Genomic DNA, 18,682 nt, shown 5'->3' with positions numbered 1-18,682 from the left:
CAGATCCCTTTGCTTGCTGGATGAGAGCAGGAAGCTGCTGATAGCTCCTTGGAGAAAGTTTTCTCTGACATTGTAACTGCTACCAAATATCCACTGATCTCTGTTTGGGGTCTTGGCAGCACAGGAATTTAAAAGAAGGTGCAGACTTTCCTTTGGCTTCAAATCTTCACCACAGCAAGTGAGAGAGGGCCATCTCTATGCCTTCCCTCGAGCTATTCCTCTTACATCACACTACACTGTTACCCCTTCTTGACACGGCTGAGACTTTTGCGGGCTAGTTGTGCTCACCGATGGGTTATTCTGCTGTCCGCTGGCATCCTTCACTCATTGCACAGACAATGTCAGAGACTGGCCTATGGATCTCCTCGCCCTGGAACTTGGGGGAGCTTGGAATCCGGATCTGAATTTTTGGCCTTATCACAAAACCTCATAACCGCGTATAATCAGCAATTATTGCAGCCACCATTGAGCTCTCACGTTTTTAATATCAAACCTGGAAGGCCTCCTGTTGGCACACAGCGCGCAGAAATGAAGCCATTTTTCATTCTAATAAAAAAGCTCTTAATGGACAGTACTAAGTGCTTAACGGACAGTGCTAATTGCTTCTTGAAATCACGGGACCAACCTTGTGCCAAGCTCAGAGGGGATGGTGTTATTGGGGTGAAACTTGGACAAAATATTATCATGCTTGCAGCATTGTAGGCACTGGGGGGTCCGGCTGTTTAGGGCATTATTTCTATTGGACAGATCACCTCTCAATGCCTCTACAAAGAAGAGCTTCGGCGTGTAATTAGAGAACTGCACAGTGCCATGGGGCGACTGCAGGCAAATAACACACTGGGTTTGCGAACAGCTGACAATCCCTCACAAAAATCCCAGGCACTGTGGCAGTCATTAAAAGCCATATGATCCCCTACACAGGACAAGCCCAAATGGGAGCAGGGAACGTCACGAGTCTCCATCACACTGGTTCATTGGCAGGGCTGCGTATGCCCCCCCCCCCCCGAGGTACATACGTGACCCTCATCACTGTTCTATCCGAGCCCTGTTATCACACCTGGGGTTGCCCCACATTCCATAAAGCAGTGGTGCCCAAACTCTGCCCGTCACCCCCGCCCCCACCCGTAATGGAATCTGTCCTTGCCCCACTTTACTGCACAGTCGGCTCAGCAGAGGAACTTGGGCTGAAGGCGAAGCTGGGGACAGAACTGGGGATGGGGAAGGAGCTGGGGCTAGAGGCGGAGTTGGCCTGGGGGTGGAGAGGGAATGAGGGCAGAGCTGGGCTGGGGGCGGAGCAGGGTGGAGGTGGAGCAGGGGATGGAGTGGAGCTGTGGCTGGGGGCAGAATTGGGCTGGGGGCGGAGCTGGGCTGCAGTGGAGAAGGGGGCGGAGTAGAGCTGCAGCTGGGGGCGGAGCTGGGCTGGAGGCGGAGCTGGGCTGGAGGCGGAGTGGAGCTGCAGCTGGGGGCGGAGCTGGGCTGCGGTGGATCAGGGGGCGGAGTGGAGCTGAGCTGGGGGGCACTTGTTCCCTGCCCCACGTGGAGGCTGGCCTGGGCCCTGCGCCCCTGAACATTCCTCTGTGCCTCCCAAGAGGAGTGCACCCCACAGTTTGGGGACCACTGCCATAGAGAAATTGTGAGGAGCATCAGAGGAGCCTACGCAGCTATGGACCCCCCCACTGAGGGCTACTCAAGAACAATCCTCCAGTATCTCTCCCCACAGCCCCCCCAGAGCCCAACCCCTGAGGATTAGGGGCCGCGGGGCTTCCAGGAGATCAGGCCATAAAGCTGTGGCTCTCCCCCGTGGCCAGTTTCTGGTGAGTTTGGCTACCTTCCGCTCAGAGAATGGTAACCTATAGGCCTAAGCCATGGTGCTCACTCTGAGTGCAACTCTGTAAATCTGGTTATTGTTAGTAACATGCTGGTGGTGCAGTGCTCCAGCCCTGCCTATTGCTCGCTCCCCACGCACTTCTCCAGTGAGCCCGGCCAGCCATCGCCCTTTTATACAGCATCACGCCCTAAACGCCCCCCATGCGCTTTTCAGAACTAGATCCTCAGAAACGGCCGGAGCCGTGGAGGCGCCTCTTGGGCTTATATTTGCTCCATGAAATGCAGGGAATGCAGTAGAGCATTTCCCGTGACTGCAGGCACTACAGCTCGGAGTCAATTTACAAGAGATGTACACGGCGCTGAACATGAAGATGTCAGTGTTTAGCTCTTGTGGCCATCATGCTAAAATCCCAAGATGTCTCAGCTCTATTGTTTCAGACAGGCTGGATTTTCTCTGATTCCACGTCCAGGTGTTGAGCTGTTGCTCCAGGTGTAAGCTTTCTCTTTCTATCAATCCACTCAAGTGATGGGTTTATTATTTTTACCCACGGCGCTTGCGATGGCTTCTGACCGTGCCATGCAAGGACGCAGAAGACAACCCCCATGCTTATGGGTGCACTGAATAAGTCAGTGTAGCACACATTAATTGGGGAAAGTAGACTGCTCAGCACACCTGCCTTGTATAACCTGTCCTTACCAGACATCATGCCCAAGGTGAGCTATGTAGGTAGAAGGAGTGATGCTGATTTACATCAGCTAAGGATTGCTTAATATTTACATCAAGCGACAAGACTGGCTTAGCAAATATCCATACCAAAACCAAAGCCCTGTTTGATAGCAAACAGCACACACAAAAATCAGCAAAGCTGGGGTTGGGAGATTCCACCAGCCCTAACCAGGATCTGCAGCCCAGAGCCCACCTCCTGCTCAGGGACTACAGCATTATCAGTGCTTTCTAATTTGCACAGTTGTAACATTTTAGGGTGTTTCCATCATCTCAACACAAATCTCAGTTATTGTCCTTGTGTTTCAGCCCCACACAGCAGAGAGGACGTCACCTGAAATACATGTCAAAGCCATACTGGCAGCTAGTTTCTCTGATTAGATCGCGAGAATTTGAGTAGTGAACAAATTGGTTTTAAATCCAGATTAGAGTGAAATCCATCTCAGTGTGACAAGGGTGAATGGTCAAAAGTAAAAAGCATTCTCTGAACAACCTCAACCCAATCTCCTGCACAAAGCGACACATAAATCCCCAAACTAATCGCGTCTGAGATTCTGGACACGGTTTGAGAAAGTGGAAAGATCTCCGTGTGTCTCCACTGTGACCAGGCTCTATTTCCGACATGAGGGAAGCGTTGCTACACACAGAATACTCCCTAACCACGGGCCAGATCCCAAGATGTCAGGTGCAGCTCAGGATTTGGGGATACAAAGGTGATTTCGTGCCACCGTTCCCTTCCCCTGGTCCCGGGGCCAGTTCTCCAGGATGCTCTGCACTAGGTCAGAGGACCATCCTGGAAGCCATAAATTGCTGGGACAGAAGGATGCCAGGTCGATCCCCTTTACCTGGGCTGCGTCGCCGCGGCTGGAGAAGGGCATAGGAGCAAGGATGGCAGCCCTGGGCGGATTTCCTCACACAGACTCTTATGTCCTATTGATTTTCAATGGGATCTAGGCTCCTAAATCACATAGGCACTTTTGAAATGGTTACACTTTGTCTTTATTCCTTTGCTTGGTGCCCTGAGCACTTTGGCTGGATGGGAAGGGATTAGGGCAGGGGTCGGCAATGTTCGGCACGCGGCTCGCCAGGGTAAGCACCCTGGCGGGCCGGGCCAGTTTTATTTATCTGCTGACGTGGCAGGTTCGGCCGATCACGGCCCCCACTGGCTGCGGTTCGCCGTCCCAGGCCAATGGGGGCGGCGGGAAGCTGCGGCCAGCACATCGCTCGCCCGCGCCGCTTCTCGCCGCCCCCATTGGCTCGGGACGGCGAACCGCGGCCAGTGGGGGCCGCGATCGGCCGAACCTGCCGCGTCAGCAGGTAAATAAAACTGGCCCGGCCCGCCAGGGTGCTTACCCTGGCGAGCCGCGTGCCGAACATTGCCGACCCCTGGATTAGGGGAAATGCTATTGGGGTTTTTTGTTTTTTTACACATTCTGAAACAAATAAACTAAGGTTGGGATGCAGTCAAAAAATGAAAATAGAAGTTAAACATATAAGTCACAGAAAGAAAATGGTCCACATTAATATAAATTAAATGTAGCATTTTTTAAATAGTAGATTAAATATTAAATGCACCATCCGTGATGTAGCACTGTTCCTGTCAGACAACAAATCTCAGAGGAGCCCAATATGATAAATGCTTTCTCACAGCACAGTCCCATTTTAATTTTCCTCTGATTCACATCTAATGTTTAATATATCTCTATAAACCTCTGGGAGAGGAGGGGATTGGCAGAATGGAATATTCCATAAAGATTTAGCATACTGAACTGAGACGGGATTTGTGTGTCACTGGGAACGGAGCTGGGTCACAAAGAGATTTTGATGATGATGATGATTTTGCAGAAAAGAGATGATCTTCACAGTCGGACTCTTATATTCCACTCCCGTGATTCCTGACTCCTATGGATAATCAAAAAAGTAACTTCACACAGGCCACGCTGCTGACCATTCCCATAGTTCTGCCTGCTTGTTGAATACATTCTTCAGTCAAGGACTATGTAAAAAGCCAAGTGATTTATATGTTTAATTCCCACTTTTCTTCTATTATCTATCGACTCCTAAGATTTAACATATTCACATCTTCTCAAAGAATTTGTTTTGTTTAGAAATGAGTTTGCCCCCTGACGAGATTATGCAGCCACTTCCCCTGCTGGAATGCTCCCAAACTGCTAATGTCACTGGTGAAACAGTGTTCGAGTCCCCCAGCACTTTACACACACACACACTCTGACAGTCTGAGGATGAGTCCCCCTGTCAAATCAGGCAGGCAGACACACGCACTTTTTGAAGTACACAAAAAGGGAACCGTTTTATTTCAGTAAGAATCTTTTACAACAAAGCTTGTCCCTCCCTGTGTCGGAGAAAGGACCTTAATGCTCACATGGGTCTCTGCTAATATTACCTGCCAGCCTAGGTCCCTTGCTACAACCTGCCAGCAACCAGTTATACTCTAGCTCCCTCTACGGGCTCCTTGCCCCCACACACTCGCAAAACCCTACCTGCTCAGGTGAACTCCTTTACTTGTACAATGTCACAAACTAAACCAGGAAGAAAATAAATGGAAGAAAATTAAACATTGTGCGCCTGGTTCTTATTTACACACCTCTGACAGTATAAAGGGGACTTAAAGTGGGTGTGAAAACAGGAGTGATGTAAATGGGCCTCAGGCCTGGTCTACACATAGAAGTGAGGTTGACACAGCCATGGTGCTAAGGGGTGCGAAAAACCCACACCCCTGAGTGCCGTCACTATGGCGACCTAACTCCCAGTGTAGACGCAGCTAGGTCAATGGAAGAACACGTCTGTCAAGCTCGCTCCGGTCACGTGGGGAGGTGGAGTTCCTGCACATGAAGGAAAACCCCTTCGACGGCTGTAATCTGCATCTCCAGTAAGAATTGACACGGCATGCCTACGGCACACAGGGATGCTGCTATAGCACTGGTAGCACAGACATGGTCTTTGAGTATGTGAGACTCGGGCCCTGTGCTTTTCCAAAGTGGGCACCGTCTCATGGCACGTGTACCATTTCCTCCTTTTGCCACCTAGGCCTAGGCACTGCAGCTGGCATGCAGCGTACAAAGAGGAAACCGAGGCAAAGCCTGGAAGAAATCCAGGGGCACCTTCCCAAGGATTCTGAAGTGCCTCAGTTGTCTCCACTACCTTGGCCATGTTTCACCAAACCAAGCTACAAACCCATGCAATCACAGCTCGTTACAAAATCCGTACTTCACACAGCCGCATTCCGTAAGGATCCCGCAGACTGATTCAGTGTCTTCAGCCAAAGAGGTGGGACTGACAAGAGAAAACGTGAGCCCGTGTCTCACAGGGAGGAAGGGAGAGCGTCCCAGACAGATGAGGCAGCAACCGCAAAAGAGCGGCCCCCCGTTGGGGATGGTGATAGGGCACAGGCCAGGCTGGAGCGGCAGGTTAAGGAGCATGAATGGATGTAATCAGGTCAGAGTGGGGGGAAAAAGCAGCAAGTCTGTGGAGAGTTTTGAAATGCTGCAAAGCAATTGTGAACAGGCCTGGGAGACTGAGAGGAGGCTGGGGAATGTTCCCAAAAGGGAGCGGGGAAACAATTGTACCATGATCCTGCTTCCTGAAATTCACAGGAAAGGCTTGTAAAGGTGACGGACGAAGGCCCGGCGAGATCAAGGGGACGTCTCTCTTGATCATCGTCGCAGACCGAAACGTTTATATCAATGAATGCTACTGCCAGAGACTGTCTGCAGTACCGAGCTGCAGTCCCATGAAAGGAAAGCTTACGGTAACGTTCATCTTCCCCCAGACGAACAGCCCGGCATTGGCTTGGATCGATGACATGTAATAATTAATTAAAATAATGATTTAAAAAGAACCAGTTCCAAGACACTGAGGGCTTGTCTACAACTAAAACACTCCAGTGGCACAGCCGCATCGCTCCAGTGTAGACACTATCTACACTGACACGGGGGGTTTTCCCATCAGCAGGGGCAATCTACCTCCATGATCTACGTGGGGACATAGGCCAACTTAACAATGCTGCTCGGGGGCGGGGGGGAGAGAGAGGGGAGAGGAGGGAGTGGATTTTCCACACCCCTGAGCAATGTAGTGAAACTGACCTAATTTTCTCATGTAGATCAGGCCTAAATATGGGATGGATTCAAAATTCGTGTCTCTAGTTAACACTAGCCAGAAGCATCAGACCTGTGCAGACGGCAGTGTCTGGATATGGCCAGAGAGCCCCGAGTTGAAGGGTCCATCTACACAGCAGCTGGGGGATCAGAGTCCCAGCTCAGGCAGCTGTACACACAACATCTCTGCTCGAGCTAGAACTTCAAAACAGCACCGTGGCCACAGAAGCCCGGGCCGTGGCTCGGGCTGGCTGCCCGAGTGCAATCCCCTGCCGCCCATGCCGCTGTGGCCACGCTGCCATTTTTCGTGCACTCGCTCGAGCCGAGCCGTTGTGCGTACATCTACCCAATCCAGGAATGCCACCTCCCAGCTGTCAGGCAGACATACCCTAAATGTGATGGCCAGGAAGAGGGAAGAAGGGAGAAAGGGGAAAGTAACTGTGAGGCTCTTTCAGTGAATTCTCTATAGTCACTATCACCAGACACTGGACAACTTAATCAAGTGGAGTTTGAGAGACCAAGAGGCCGGAAAACTGCCAGTTTGTAGAAGTGCAGATTCTGTAAGTTAATGGGCTTGATTCTGCTCCCTCTGAAGTGTACAGCAGTCCTGACACTGACCTCACTGGGGGGCAGGACGGTGACCAATGTTTGAATATCAAGGAGACTCCATCAAGAGGTGCCACTGGATACCACAGAGACGGTCTCTGCAGGATACCTCAGCTCTGTGCCAAACTGGATTTAATCCTTAGGTCAAATCTCCAAATTACTTCATGGACAGTAAAGTCACTGACTTAAAAGCCAAGCTGTGCGGAGAGGGGGCATTCCATTTCAGGGAGGTGTTCAATACTTCAGAATTTTGTTCCATTCCAATTTGGAACGAAACCTAAACATTTCAGGATTCCTTGTGAAGGGGATGGATCCCTTGCTGCCGGGCAGTTCACCTTGTGGCTGCCTCAGAGTCATGGACCCTCGGAGCCCTGGGGTTACCTCTGGGGCACTTTGGCACATGGGCTGCCCAGAAGCCAGCCAGCATGCTGGCAGAAAATCAGGGAGGTCTGAAAACCTGCCTGGGAAGGCAGGGTTCCAATGGAACTCCACTGAAATCAAACCATCTCCATACTTCACGTGTTTATTCCTGTATCAAGCTCCCGCATAACTGAGTCTCTCAAATGTGACACACTGGAGGTGGTTGTTAGCCAAGGAAAAAAACAACCCTTCCTGCTTCTAAGTGAACCAGCGTTAGCTCTTCTGGAACCGGGAATGACACACCATCAGTTAATCAGCTTTTCCTCTCTAGGGAACAAGAGCTGAATGTGCAGAAGGAGAATACCTCTGGAATTCTGCTGATCGGAGTCTGATCACTAGTAGATGATAATGGCATCTCCTCCTCCTTAAATTAGGTAGCTGATCAGACTGGGCATCAGTGCAGAGACCAGTCCGATTTTATTTAATTATATCAGTATGATTCCCCTTTTCTCATTTTTCCCAGGGCAGCATGCCCCAGATTCTACCAGCCTGGTAATGCTCTCGATGATAAGAGAGATCATTTTTATTTATTACACTGCATCTCTCTTGCTACTTCCATCTCTTCTAGTAGGAACATTAATGTGGATGCTGGCCAGAAAATTACCCAAGTGAACTCTATTTAGCTAATAAGAAAATGTCAGAGCAACTCTCTTAATGTCTCTGCTCTTCTTATGTGCTGGTGGCACATTGTAATAAGGTCTCTTAGTGACTCTCACATATTCAGCATCAGGGTATCAGTGTAATTGACTTCAATGTTTTTTCCACTCTGGCTACAGCCACACAGTCACGGCTCCTGATTAGAATTTGAGATAGCACCAGAGTGCAGCGTCTCACTATCTCTGCTGGATGTTGGCAAGTGTGACGGTTAACTAGCCTTCTTCTGTAGGCATCCAGCACCCTACATGTCAACAAAACATCCTGGCCACAGACTGACTGACACCAGGGTGCAGAGGGACTGACAGCTTGCAGGCTTTCTGACTGTTGTTGATTTTGCTTATGTCAGAGTCAGCTCCCCTGACCCCTCAATGGGTGTTGAACTCTGTGGTTCCCCGGGCATGCTGAATGGGATCAAATAAGTTTAAACCTGTTTTAACAAAGTGTGGTTGAACTCACTTTGGCTTTTTCTCAACTAGGAAATGGTCCCTAAGATTTCCCACTATTGCTAATGCTGCTTCATCTCCATCGCGCTGAGGCAGACGAGGTGTCGGCAGCTGCTGGAGTTTTACGTATCAGGTCGCGGGTAGACCTGCTTTCAGAGGGCAAATTCGAACAGTGTCCAAAACGCAGGTGGCACCTCCATGCTGCTCTCAGCTGTTCAGCACCACCAGTGGCAGAAACTAGCACTTTTAGGGATGCTCCGACCGAGGAGCTGAGCAGCTGATAGCAACAGAGGGAAAATCGAAGGACAAAAGGCTAATGTAAAGAAGGCCTTTGAAGGGGGAGTCCACCACAGTTTGGGGCTTAACAAGTGTTGAACTTGGTTGATCCTATCAATGGAGTTCAACACCACCATGGTGGGCAGAGGCGCCCCACAGTCAAACAGAGCAGAGTATTCGAGTACAGACAGAGCTGAAACTCCTCCAGCTGTCTTACTATCTGCCTACTCTCGGTACTTACATGGTCCCCGGCACCACAGTATCTGAGCAACTCACAAGCTTCAATGTATTTACCCTCACAGCACCCCTGCGAAAAAGGCAGTGCTGTTATCCCTAGCCCAATTCACAGAGGGGGAACTGAGGCACAGAGAGGCTAAGTGACTTGCCCAGGGTCACACAGGAAGTCTGTGGCAGAGCAGGGAATTGAAGCTCCCACGTCCCAGGCTAGTGCCCTGACCACTGGCCCTGGTGTTCTCAGCAATGTTTGGAACTAGTGACACCCTGAATATCCACCTCTGGAGCAAGGCGACAGCTAGAGAATTACTCTTTGGGGACGGGCTAGTTTTAAGCAGATGTGGGGAATAAGCGTTTCTGAAAGGGACAAGCATAAGGGAGCCTAAAGGAGAGGAACATGTAAAGTACAGCTCTGCTGTGGGGAATGCCAATGCTGAGCCAGGAAAGACAAGGGCTACTAGGTTAACACGGCCCAAGGTGACAGTCGTTTGGCAAACCAAGAAAACTGAGCTGACAAAGTAATTCATTTGTCCCAACTCTGCATTGGCCTCTCTCTGTAGTAAGTGCTAACTGCTTCATAAATCCAAAACACAGGGCAAGACAATGCCAGTGAATGGGGCAGGCAACCCAGCCCAAACATTAGCACTTTTACTTGCACTGTCAGGCATTTATGCTGTATAAATTCACTTTAAATAACTGGGAGACCCCCATAGGGTAAAGACACTGACGTCACACACTTATTCGCTGTCTGCTTTACGCTGTCACACATTCATAAACGTGCAATGGAATTCTATGGGACACATCACAGCTCAGTGAAATGACCATGTTACCAAAGTCAATAAAAATCATTTTGTAAAGAAAACTAAATTATGGGCCAGGGAGCGCTGGGAATTGAGCCCATCTGTGGCGGCTCAATACCTATGGATCTCTCTCACATATTACTGATCTTGTCATTTCCTCAAAAATAAATGTTGCTGCAAAGGATGATTAAACATTGTCCTTTCATTTGTCTTCATTTAAATTGACTTTCCTATGCAGTAGAACACTGGAGTTACGAACTGACCAGTCAGCCACACACCTCAGTTGGAACCAGAAGTGCACAATCAGACAACAGCAGAGACCCCCCAAAAAAGGCAAATACAGCACAGTGCTGTGTTAAACGTAAACTGCTACAAAAATAAAGGGAAAGTTAAAAAAATATTCGACAAGGTAAAGAAACTGGTTCTGTGCTTGTTTCATTTAAATTAACATGGTTAAAAGCGGCATTTTTCTTCTGCATAGTAAAGTTTCAAAGCTGTATTAAGGCAGTGTTCGGTTGTAAACTACAACCATAATGTTTTGTTCAGAGTTAGGAACATTTCAGAGTTAGGAGCAACCTCCATTCCCGAGGTGTTCGTAACTCTGAGGTTCTTCTGTAGTTTCCTTAAATACTCTGGTGACTACATTTCTCAGCAGCACCCAGAACCAAACCTTTATGCCATTTTTAATCCAAGCTACCAAGGGGCCGCTAATCAGGCCTATCCCTTGAAGAGGGCCTGCATGCCATATACAGAACATGTCACTATCGCATGGCCCTGCAAATGCCATGTCAGGCACTGTGCTGGCAAGGATAAATTGCTGTACTTGGAACCAACCAATGTAACCTTTGCAACTTGTCATTTGCTAGTCATCTGCAAGGCTGAAAATCTAACAGAAGAAAAAAGCTTTTAGAGATGAGCTTTACCTTGCATGGGTGTGGGTCAACTCCGTATGTCTCCAGGGTCTGGGCTTTTCTTAAAAAATTTAACTCTGAAGTAGCTGGTGTCTGACCACTGGAGGAAAGAAAATCAGGGAAAGGTGTGAACATCAGGACCAGTCATTATGTTCACTGTTTCCATTAGCAATACCGGGCATCAACTCAAGCAGATTCCGTTGACTTTATTCAGCCAGCATATTGAATCTAAAATAGGATCGTGTAAAAGGACTCAGCTCTTAAGCCTGTCCTTCCCGTTCTGCAAGCTGGACTTCAGCAGTACAGAAGACAGGCTCCCAACCCTCCAAAGGAACAGAAGAAAGGAGCCTCTGCACAAGGTAAGGTTTAATTAAATACAATCAGCCCCGGCTGCGATAAGCATTTCACTTGGTTGCGGAGCATTCTATGCTGAAAACAGCCCATTCCATATCAGTTTTTCAGGTCCCTTTTATGATGTCACATCAAATGACGTAACATCTATACAAGTATCTGAGGTTAAAAACAAATACCGAACTCCCTCTTAGGAAGTGCGAGAGCTGGTAAAAGCAAGCTCAATAAATTATCTACGGACCACGGACAGCTCATTACTCCTTCCCCAGCACCACAGGAACAGCTTTACTATCTCTGGTTTCCAGGATGCCCATTCTGGAGTCTTATCTTGCCGGCAACCTTGCAAACCTTATTGCCTGGGTCACCTTCACACAGTTTTGAGAATGGACTTGAAGTGTAGTAGACTGTGGCTTGTCATATGTCGTAAACAAAGATACAGCTAGTATAATGGGAATATCATAATGGGATGATACCTTACTTTTATACAGCACCTCATCCCAAAATAGGATGTGAATAATAGAGCAGGCAGCTGAAACTGCAGGGGGAATTTAGGAAGGCAGACTATATTTATCCAGGATGAAATATAGTTCCCATCCCTGCTCGATAAGAAAAAGCCATGGGATCTTTAATCAACCCTTAAACTGGGGCGAGTTCAAGACTCAGCAAAATAAATACATAAAAGTCAGAGACTCCACCTGAGCTGGGCCCCGGCACGTGAGGAGATATTAGGAATCCATTGATACAAACTGCCTGAGACAGACATTTCTGTTACAAACTAACGACATTCCTTTGTCGGGAAACAATATTCCCAGCACTCCACTGAGACCACTTTAGGCCCTTTCTTTAATTCTACAAACGGTCGAGACCTCAGTCTGAAATCTCATCGGACGGATGTTCAATGGAGAAGATGAATAAAAAAAGATTTCAGGTTTTTTATTCTTCTTTGATTATCTACATTTTAAAGCACTTTTGGTAATTTTTTTTAGGCAGTTTTATTATGTTCCTATTTCAGCAAGTAGAGGTTTGGTATTAGATGCCATGCCCTATTTCCAGAATATTTCTATTTTTGTTGTAATGCCTCTAATAGTGCTTAATAAATTGACCTTAATTTTTAAGAACATCTCCATTATTTTCCCTCTTAATAAATGTGAACCATGTTACCAAAAGAAACTCTTTTTTCTGATTTAGTGTATTGGGGAGGAGGGATAGCTCAGTGGTTTGAGCATTGGCCTGCTAAACCCAGGGTTGTGAGTTCAATCCTTGAGGGGGCCACTTAGGGATCTGGGGCAAAATCAGTACTTGGTCCTGCTAGTGAAGGCAGGGGGCTGGACTTGATGACCTTTCAAGGTCCCTTCCAGTTCTAGGAGATGGGATATCTTTATTTATTTATTTATAATAAAGCTACTCATCCCATTACACATAACTGTTATGTTCAAAACCCTAAATAGGAATAGTAGTAAAAAAAATACAATAAGTCTATAGTTAATCGACATACGTGACCCCTTTTAAATGGTACAGTATGTTAAATCCCAAAGTTAATGTTACCTGAGTTCTGTTTTGTGAATCTCTGCAATTTTCCTTTCCAGCTTTTCCGAATGTTTGGGGAAAAATTGGAACTTGGAGCTGTAGCCTTCTGGGTGCTTCCCAGGGTCGTAGTCCCCAATCTCGGCTAGTAAAAGAAAGAAAGGCTACATAATGAAATAACAAGGTTTTCATCATTTGGAGTGAAATCATTTCTAGAAGTAACTGCAATTAAAAGAGCAAAATGGTTTAATATTGAAAGTCAAAGGGCATCTTCCCAGAAAGGGGGTTTGTGGGTTTTCATGGCAGTTGGTTTTGTTGGGAACAGAAAACTGTTTCTTCTCCAAATGAAGTTGATAGCGAGGGGCTAACTAGCTGAGGGGGCTGGCAATGGGATACAGAGCAGTTCCCTTCCAGGGGGCCAAGCCTCCAAAGTGATGGGTACCTTCAAACCCCCAGGTGCTGATGAGAATGGAGGATGCTCAGCGCCTTGCAGGGGTAGGGCTCAGGTCACCAACTCCAGTGACATGATTCCACTGCAGCTACACTACCAGCTGTGGCATCCCCGAGGGACCACTTTAATCTATGGGGAGGTGTCCTCTGCAGGATGGGGGTGGGTGAAGACAGCTTACGTTGAGCTTCTCCCTGTCATGTCCTTCCCCACTCCAATGGCTCACCCAGATAGACCCCAGGCCCCACCCACCCACGCTGGTGGCTTCGATTGGCACACAGAAAACATACCCACCCTGAATCCAGGAAATGCCCAGCAATCAGGGAAAATACCCCATTCCAAATCGTTAAACACCCAGGCATGTGCAATGTTTGCTTCAATACAAGGACATCACATGACACTCCCCGGGTTCCATGTCTACTTAGAGTCTTCACGTTCAGGCCAGGTTCATGACTCTGTAGAGCAAACTCAAGCCCCTGTCAAGAGAACCAGGGCTTGAAATCCTGCTCCAATCATGTGCCATTCATGGCTTCCAATGGCCCCAGCATGAGATCAGGCGAGACGTGGCTATTCCCCCACCCCGAGGTTTGCTTTGAGATTGGGACACTTTTCCCAACCCAAAATCTAAAGAGTGACACTGAGCCAAGAACACAGCCCAACAAGAATGTCCGTGGGAGCCTCAGCAAAGCAAAACTCCTCTAGACCCCACGGTCCCATCAGAAACATCGAGGATTATGCAGGTGAATAGCTCAGAGCTGGTTCCTCTCGCTCCATCACACCTTCAAGATTGTTCGTAATCTCCCCTGAACAATTAGCATGATGAGGAGCAGCTCCCGCAGCGGTGCAACATATAGCTACCAGGCTGGAAGCCGAGACAGTAAACTGTCTTATCAGCTGATTAGAAATCAGCTCTGCTCCTTTCATACGTCTGAAAGAAATGGGCTGATTTTTCCTGGAGACTGGCTGAACAGGCAGCTGCCCCGTCTCCACCTTCATCACCCTCTTGGAAGCAGCCAGTAATTAAATCCAAATTTGACTTAAGCTGCAGTAAAGGGGAACAGAAAAGAGACGAAAAAATAGTTCTCTCTTGGCTGAACAAGGCAGTACAGGATTTCATCCCTGTGTCTCATGCTGCTTAGCTGCATATCCGCTTTCCATGCTGTATAAAAGTTCTGCATCTGCAGCATCTCACAACTCAGCTGGAAAGGACCTCTCTCTCTCCCATTCAATTTCCTTTGGTCTGCGGCTCCTAGTGAAATGTAGATGTTATGGTAATGTGCATGCTTCCCCTGTAGAATGCTAAAGGGGGAGGGGGAATACAGGTGTATTTTCCCCCCTGTAGCAATTTAGAGGGGAGGCATCAAAACTAATGATTAGTGCCTTTGAAAAATTCAAATATATTGAACTGTAAACACGTGTGTGAATGTAGAAAAAATATCCGGTCTACTATGAAATATCTTGTTCATGCTTTGGAGCTGTAACTTGTCATTCTGGACATCCCTGGCTCTATGTCAGTGATGACACACACAAACTACATTAAAAAGAACATTATTAGCCCCATGTAACTATGAGTTGCAAGGTCAAGCACTCAAAAGTTAGGAAATGCCAAATGTAAGGTGGCCCACGTCACCTTAAATCAGCTTTCTTATGCACATGCATTATGACAGAGTCTTTAATGACACAGTCACATTGTATTTTTTCCATAGGGACCCCTTTTTCAAAGGCTTGGACAAATCTGAGCAGATTTCATGGGAATGACAAATAGTACACCCCAAACACAAATGCCACCCTGCTGCCAAAGTCTCAGCTTCAAAGCTCTGGAGTGCTAGAATTTTTTAACATGGAGAAAACAATGTATTTTGCCCTAGTCTCATTCTCAGAAACAGATGATTTTTTTTTTAAATTTCAGCCAAAACGAAGTCAGTCTGAGGCAGACACTCAGAATGGAAAATTTCAGCCCAAACAGTTAAAGTTTGGCAAAGTTATAAGCAACTGAAAACAGGGTCTTCTTATGAGAAGTGTCAGTCAAACTTAATACTAGTCTGTGCTATCAGAATGTCTACAGATTTTCAACCCAGACCTTCAGCTGTTCAATCCTTTAGAGGACTCCACAAACTGAAGGGATGTTGGCCTCTTCTGGCCTTTCCATGTCTTGGGCTGGGGATATCGAGTGTTCTGCATAGCAGGGGCACTGGCAAGATCAGGAGCGGTAAAATAAGCAGGAGGTTTGCAGATGTTTCCCCCCACCCCAGCTGTGCAACCAATCTGGTCCTGTCTGCGACTTGCTGACAAGTTGTTTCTTGGCTGATGAGCCTGATGTAAAGTAATGAATTTGCACAAGGACATGTTCATTTGTGCCACCAACTAACAAACCTGTGTTTGTTGTAGGGTGACCAGACAGCAAGTGTGAAAAATCGGGACGGGGGTGGGGGTAACAGGAGCCTATATAAGAAAAAGACCCAAAAATCGGGACCGTCCCTATAAAATCTGGACATCTGATCACCCTAGTTTGTTGTAGTAGGGTCCCTCTTTAAAGCCACACGCTGGAAGGGCATGCAGTTACTCCTGTGGAAAGAGCAGTATTTTGTTGCGAGGCTCTTTAGGACTATCCATGCTGATTTGTCTGGTGTGTACATATTTGAGAGACCGGGAGATGGTAATGGTGCAGACATTAATGTTGTTAGCTGAAGCACAAAACAATTATTTCATTTTTCCTTAGTTAAAATGTAAAGCTCCATAAACCAGGTCTTTCCTTTGGAATCCACCCTTCTCTGAGGTTTGTAAAGAGATGCACTTCTACAGCTAATAGCGTTTACCCAGGAATTCTGACTTTCTTCATTCAGACAAGGGAAAAAAACAAATGTCATTCTCAACTTTCAGTAAATGAGTCTATTTCTTATCTAGCTTCTCTGTCTGTTGTATTTAGATTGATCTATTTTAAGGCCACGAGGGACTATTCCTTCAACTAGTTGGACCTCCTGTATAACACAGGCCACAGAATTTCATCCAGTTACTCCCGTATTGAGCCCAGAAACTTGTGTTTGACTAAAGCAAACCGTTCAGTAAGGCATCCGGTCCTAATCTGAAGACTTCAAGAGATGGGATTTACAGAGCCAGTCACCATAACTGCAGTTTCAAGCAATACTGAAAAATATAAACATAACCAAGCTTCCTTCTCTGTCTTTACACTGATAACTAGGCATCACCCTGCCAAAACTGGCCACACTCACTTGCTGTCTAGTACTGGGATGGCTGATGGAAGACAGGAAGGAGAAAGTTACGCTGAGGAGGGTAAATCAGGATAGGACCAACCGATTTAACTTTGAGATTCCAAATCAGAGGGTAATAACAGCATGACAGTGACACTCTCGAAAGCACCAGTTATCACGTACTATTGCATCTATCAGTCCCTAGGAGCACAACTACAGCACTGATGCATGTCTGGACACCAAGGTCTGGTATGTCTGAGGATGTGGCAAAACTTCTGTAGTAAGTCTCAACACATGAGACTGTTTTCTATCCTGCAAGTATCCCAAATTACCTAGGAGGTTTCTCTGAAATCAGTACTGAGTCCCATGCTGCCACAAGCCTTACCTACCTATCGGAGAGCATCACTTCAGCTCTGGAAATCCCTGTATCCTAGTTACAGAGGAAGTGTGGATTAGTAGCTGCAGCACACTGACCTGGAAATCAGGAGTTCTAGATGCCCTTTTCGCTCTATCACTGAATCGGTGTCGCTTAATGCATGGTGCCTCATCTCTCTCTACCAGTTTCCCATCTGTTAAATGGGGATAAACCCACCTGCCTGACAGGGAGATTGTGATTTTGTAAAGTGCTTTGAGATCCTCAGATGGAAGCAAGTGGAAAATACTAGACACATAATGTTGATCAAAGGGCCATTTATTCAGACACAACTGACCTGAATCCAGGTGGAATAACTTTGAGGGAATAGATGGCAGAGTTGTTGCTTCTGGTACAGTTTAGATCACACTATCAATTCTAATTCTATTATAGACCAACGTGGTACTGTCACAAGTACAATCTTGAAGTATGAGCCCTGCATTGGTTAGATGACATTTGTATTCAAGGTGCAGTGATCTACTGTAAGTGAAATAATGTAATCAGTACTTAGCATGAAAAGCAAATTTATCTGGTCACAAAGCATTACCTTGAAGGATATAGGCGGCTAACAATGCAGCATCCGATGTCTTGCAGAGAAGGCGGCCATGGTAGAGATCTCTTTTGATCTGCAGGAAGACTAAATACCTGAGGAGAGAAACAGACTTAGCTCTGAATTATTTCTTTTATTAAGCAATGCTTAAGTTACCTAAACGTGTGACTCAAACAAAGAAAATCTGTATCGAGACATTTCCACTTTAAATTCTCTCCAAACGTTCCATTTACAAGAGATTACATCGGCTGTGATTTAGTCAAGTGCTAATTTGCCAGTCAATTCTCAATTTAGGGTCAATTCTCAGGGCTCCGATGCATGCGTGCCACTCCCGCTGAAGTCCACAGGAGTGGCGATATGCATATATGAGAGACAAGAATCTGATTCATAATGTGTCGTGCGGGTCCGAGACACAACCATCTAGTCACTTACCTGCCTTCTTACAGGCGCAGAAATTAATAACACAAAGCAGAGCTGCAGACAGAGATTAAGAGCTGTGCGTTTAATGGGAACACTCCAGAAAGACTCGTCCACAAGACCCCTCTAAGAGCTTAGATCCCTCTGTAAGCATTCACCTCCTTGGCATCTATCATTAGCTGACAATACAATCAGCAATTCCTATGCTCGACAGTCACTATTTCTCCTAGATTTTATGTGATTTCAATAAATCAAAGCCAGTACCAAGAAAAAACAAAATATGACAAAAAATTATAGTATGATAATAAACTTAAAATAAGTAACTGTGTGGCAGTTCAGACTGAGTTACGATGGCATTCATTACATTTGGGAAAAACAATCTGATGTAAAACATAATTCACGTAATTAAGGAGTAAATTGTAAATTGGCATGCTTGGAAATATGTTTAAATAATTTAACTTCCATTCTGCAGAACCTCAGCCAGGCTTGATTTCTTGAGTACAGATTTCTGATACTGCAAGCGTCATCATTTCACTGATAAAATTACAAGAATGTTGAGAAAAACCCAACTACCATAACCCACATCATTCTCCTTCTGATACCGCTGAGACAAATGCAAGCCTCAGCTCTGCTCTTAGTTTCATGCATACATCTCATGGCAGATTTAGACTCAAAATGTCTTTATAAGTAGAACCAGCCCCTAGCAGCTAATTAGCTTTTACCCTTTGCTACCCTACAGAATGAATATCCATGTCACC

The 18,682-nt window shown here is 46.7% G+C and overlaps 1 protein-coding gene across 5 annotated transcripts in view; it reads right to left on the bottom strand.

Annotated features, from left to right (window-relative positions):
* The window catches only part of FRMD5 (FERM domain containing 5), a 292,774-nt gene that overhangs the window by 40,798 nt on the left and 233,294 nt on the right, over window positions 1-18,682 (bottom strand). For all 5 annotated transcript variants that reach the window (XM_065412241.1, XM_065412242.1, XM_065412243.1 and 2 more), the window contains 3 exons: window positions 17,505-17,602; window positions 12,910-13,033; window positions 11,026-11,113 (listed from right to left, as the gene is read on the bottom strand). In XM_065412241.1, coding sequence (XP_065268313.1) covers window positions 11,026-11,113; window positions 12,910-13,033; window positions 17,505-17,602 — 310 coding nt within the window. The remainder of the gene's footprint in view (window positions 1-11,025; window positions 11,114-12,909; window positions 13,034-17,504; window positions 17,603-18,682) is intronic.

This window comes from Emys orbicularis, chromosome 10 (genome assembly GCF_028017835.1).
Source record: "Emys orbicularis isolate rEmyOrb1 chromosome 10, rEmyOrb1.hap1, whole genome shotgun sequence".
NCBI classification, from domain to species: Eukaryota; Metazoa; Chordata; order Testudines; family Emydidae; genus Emys; species Emys orbicularis.
The sequence above is the reverse complement of the archived record's forward strand: the minus strand, read 5'-3'. Positions and strand labels throughout refer to the sequence as shown.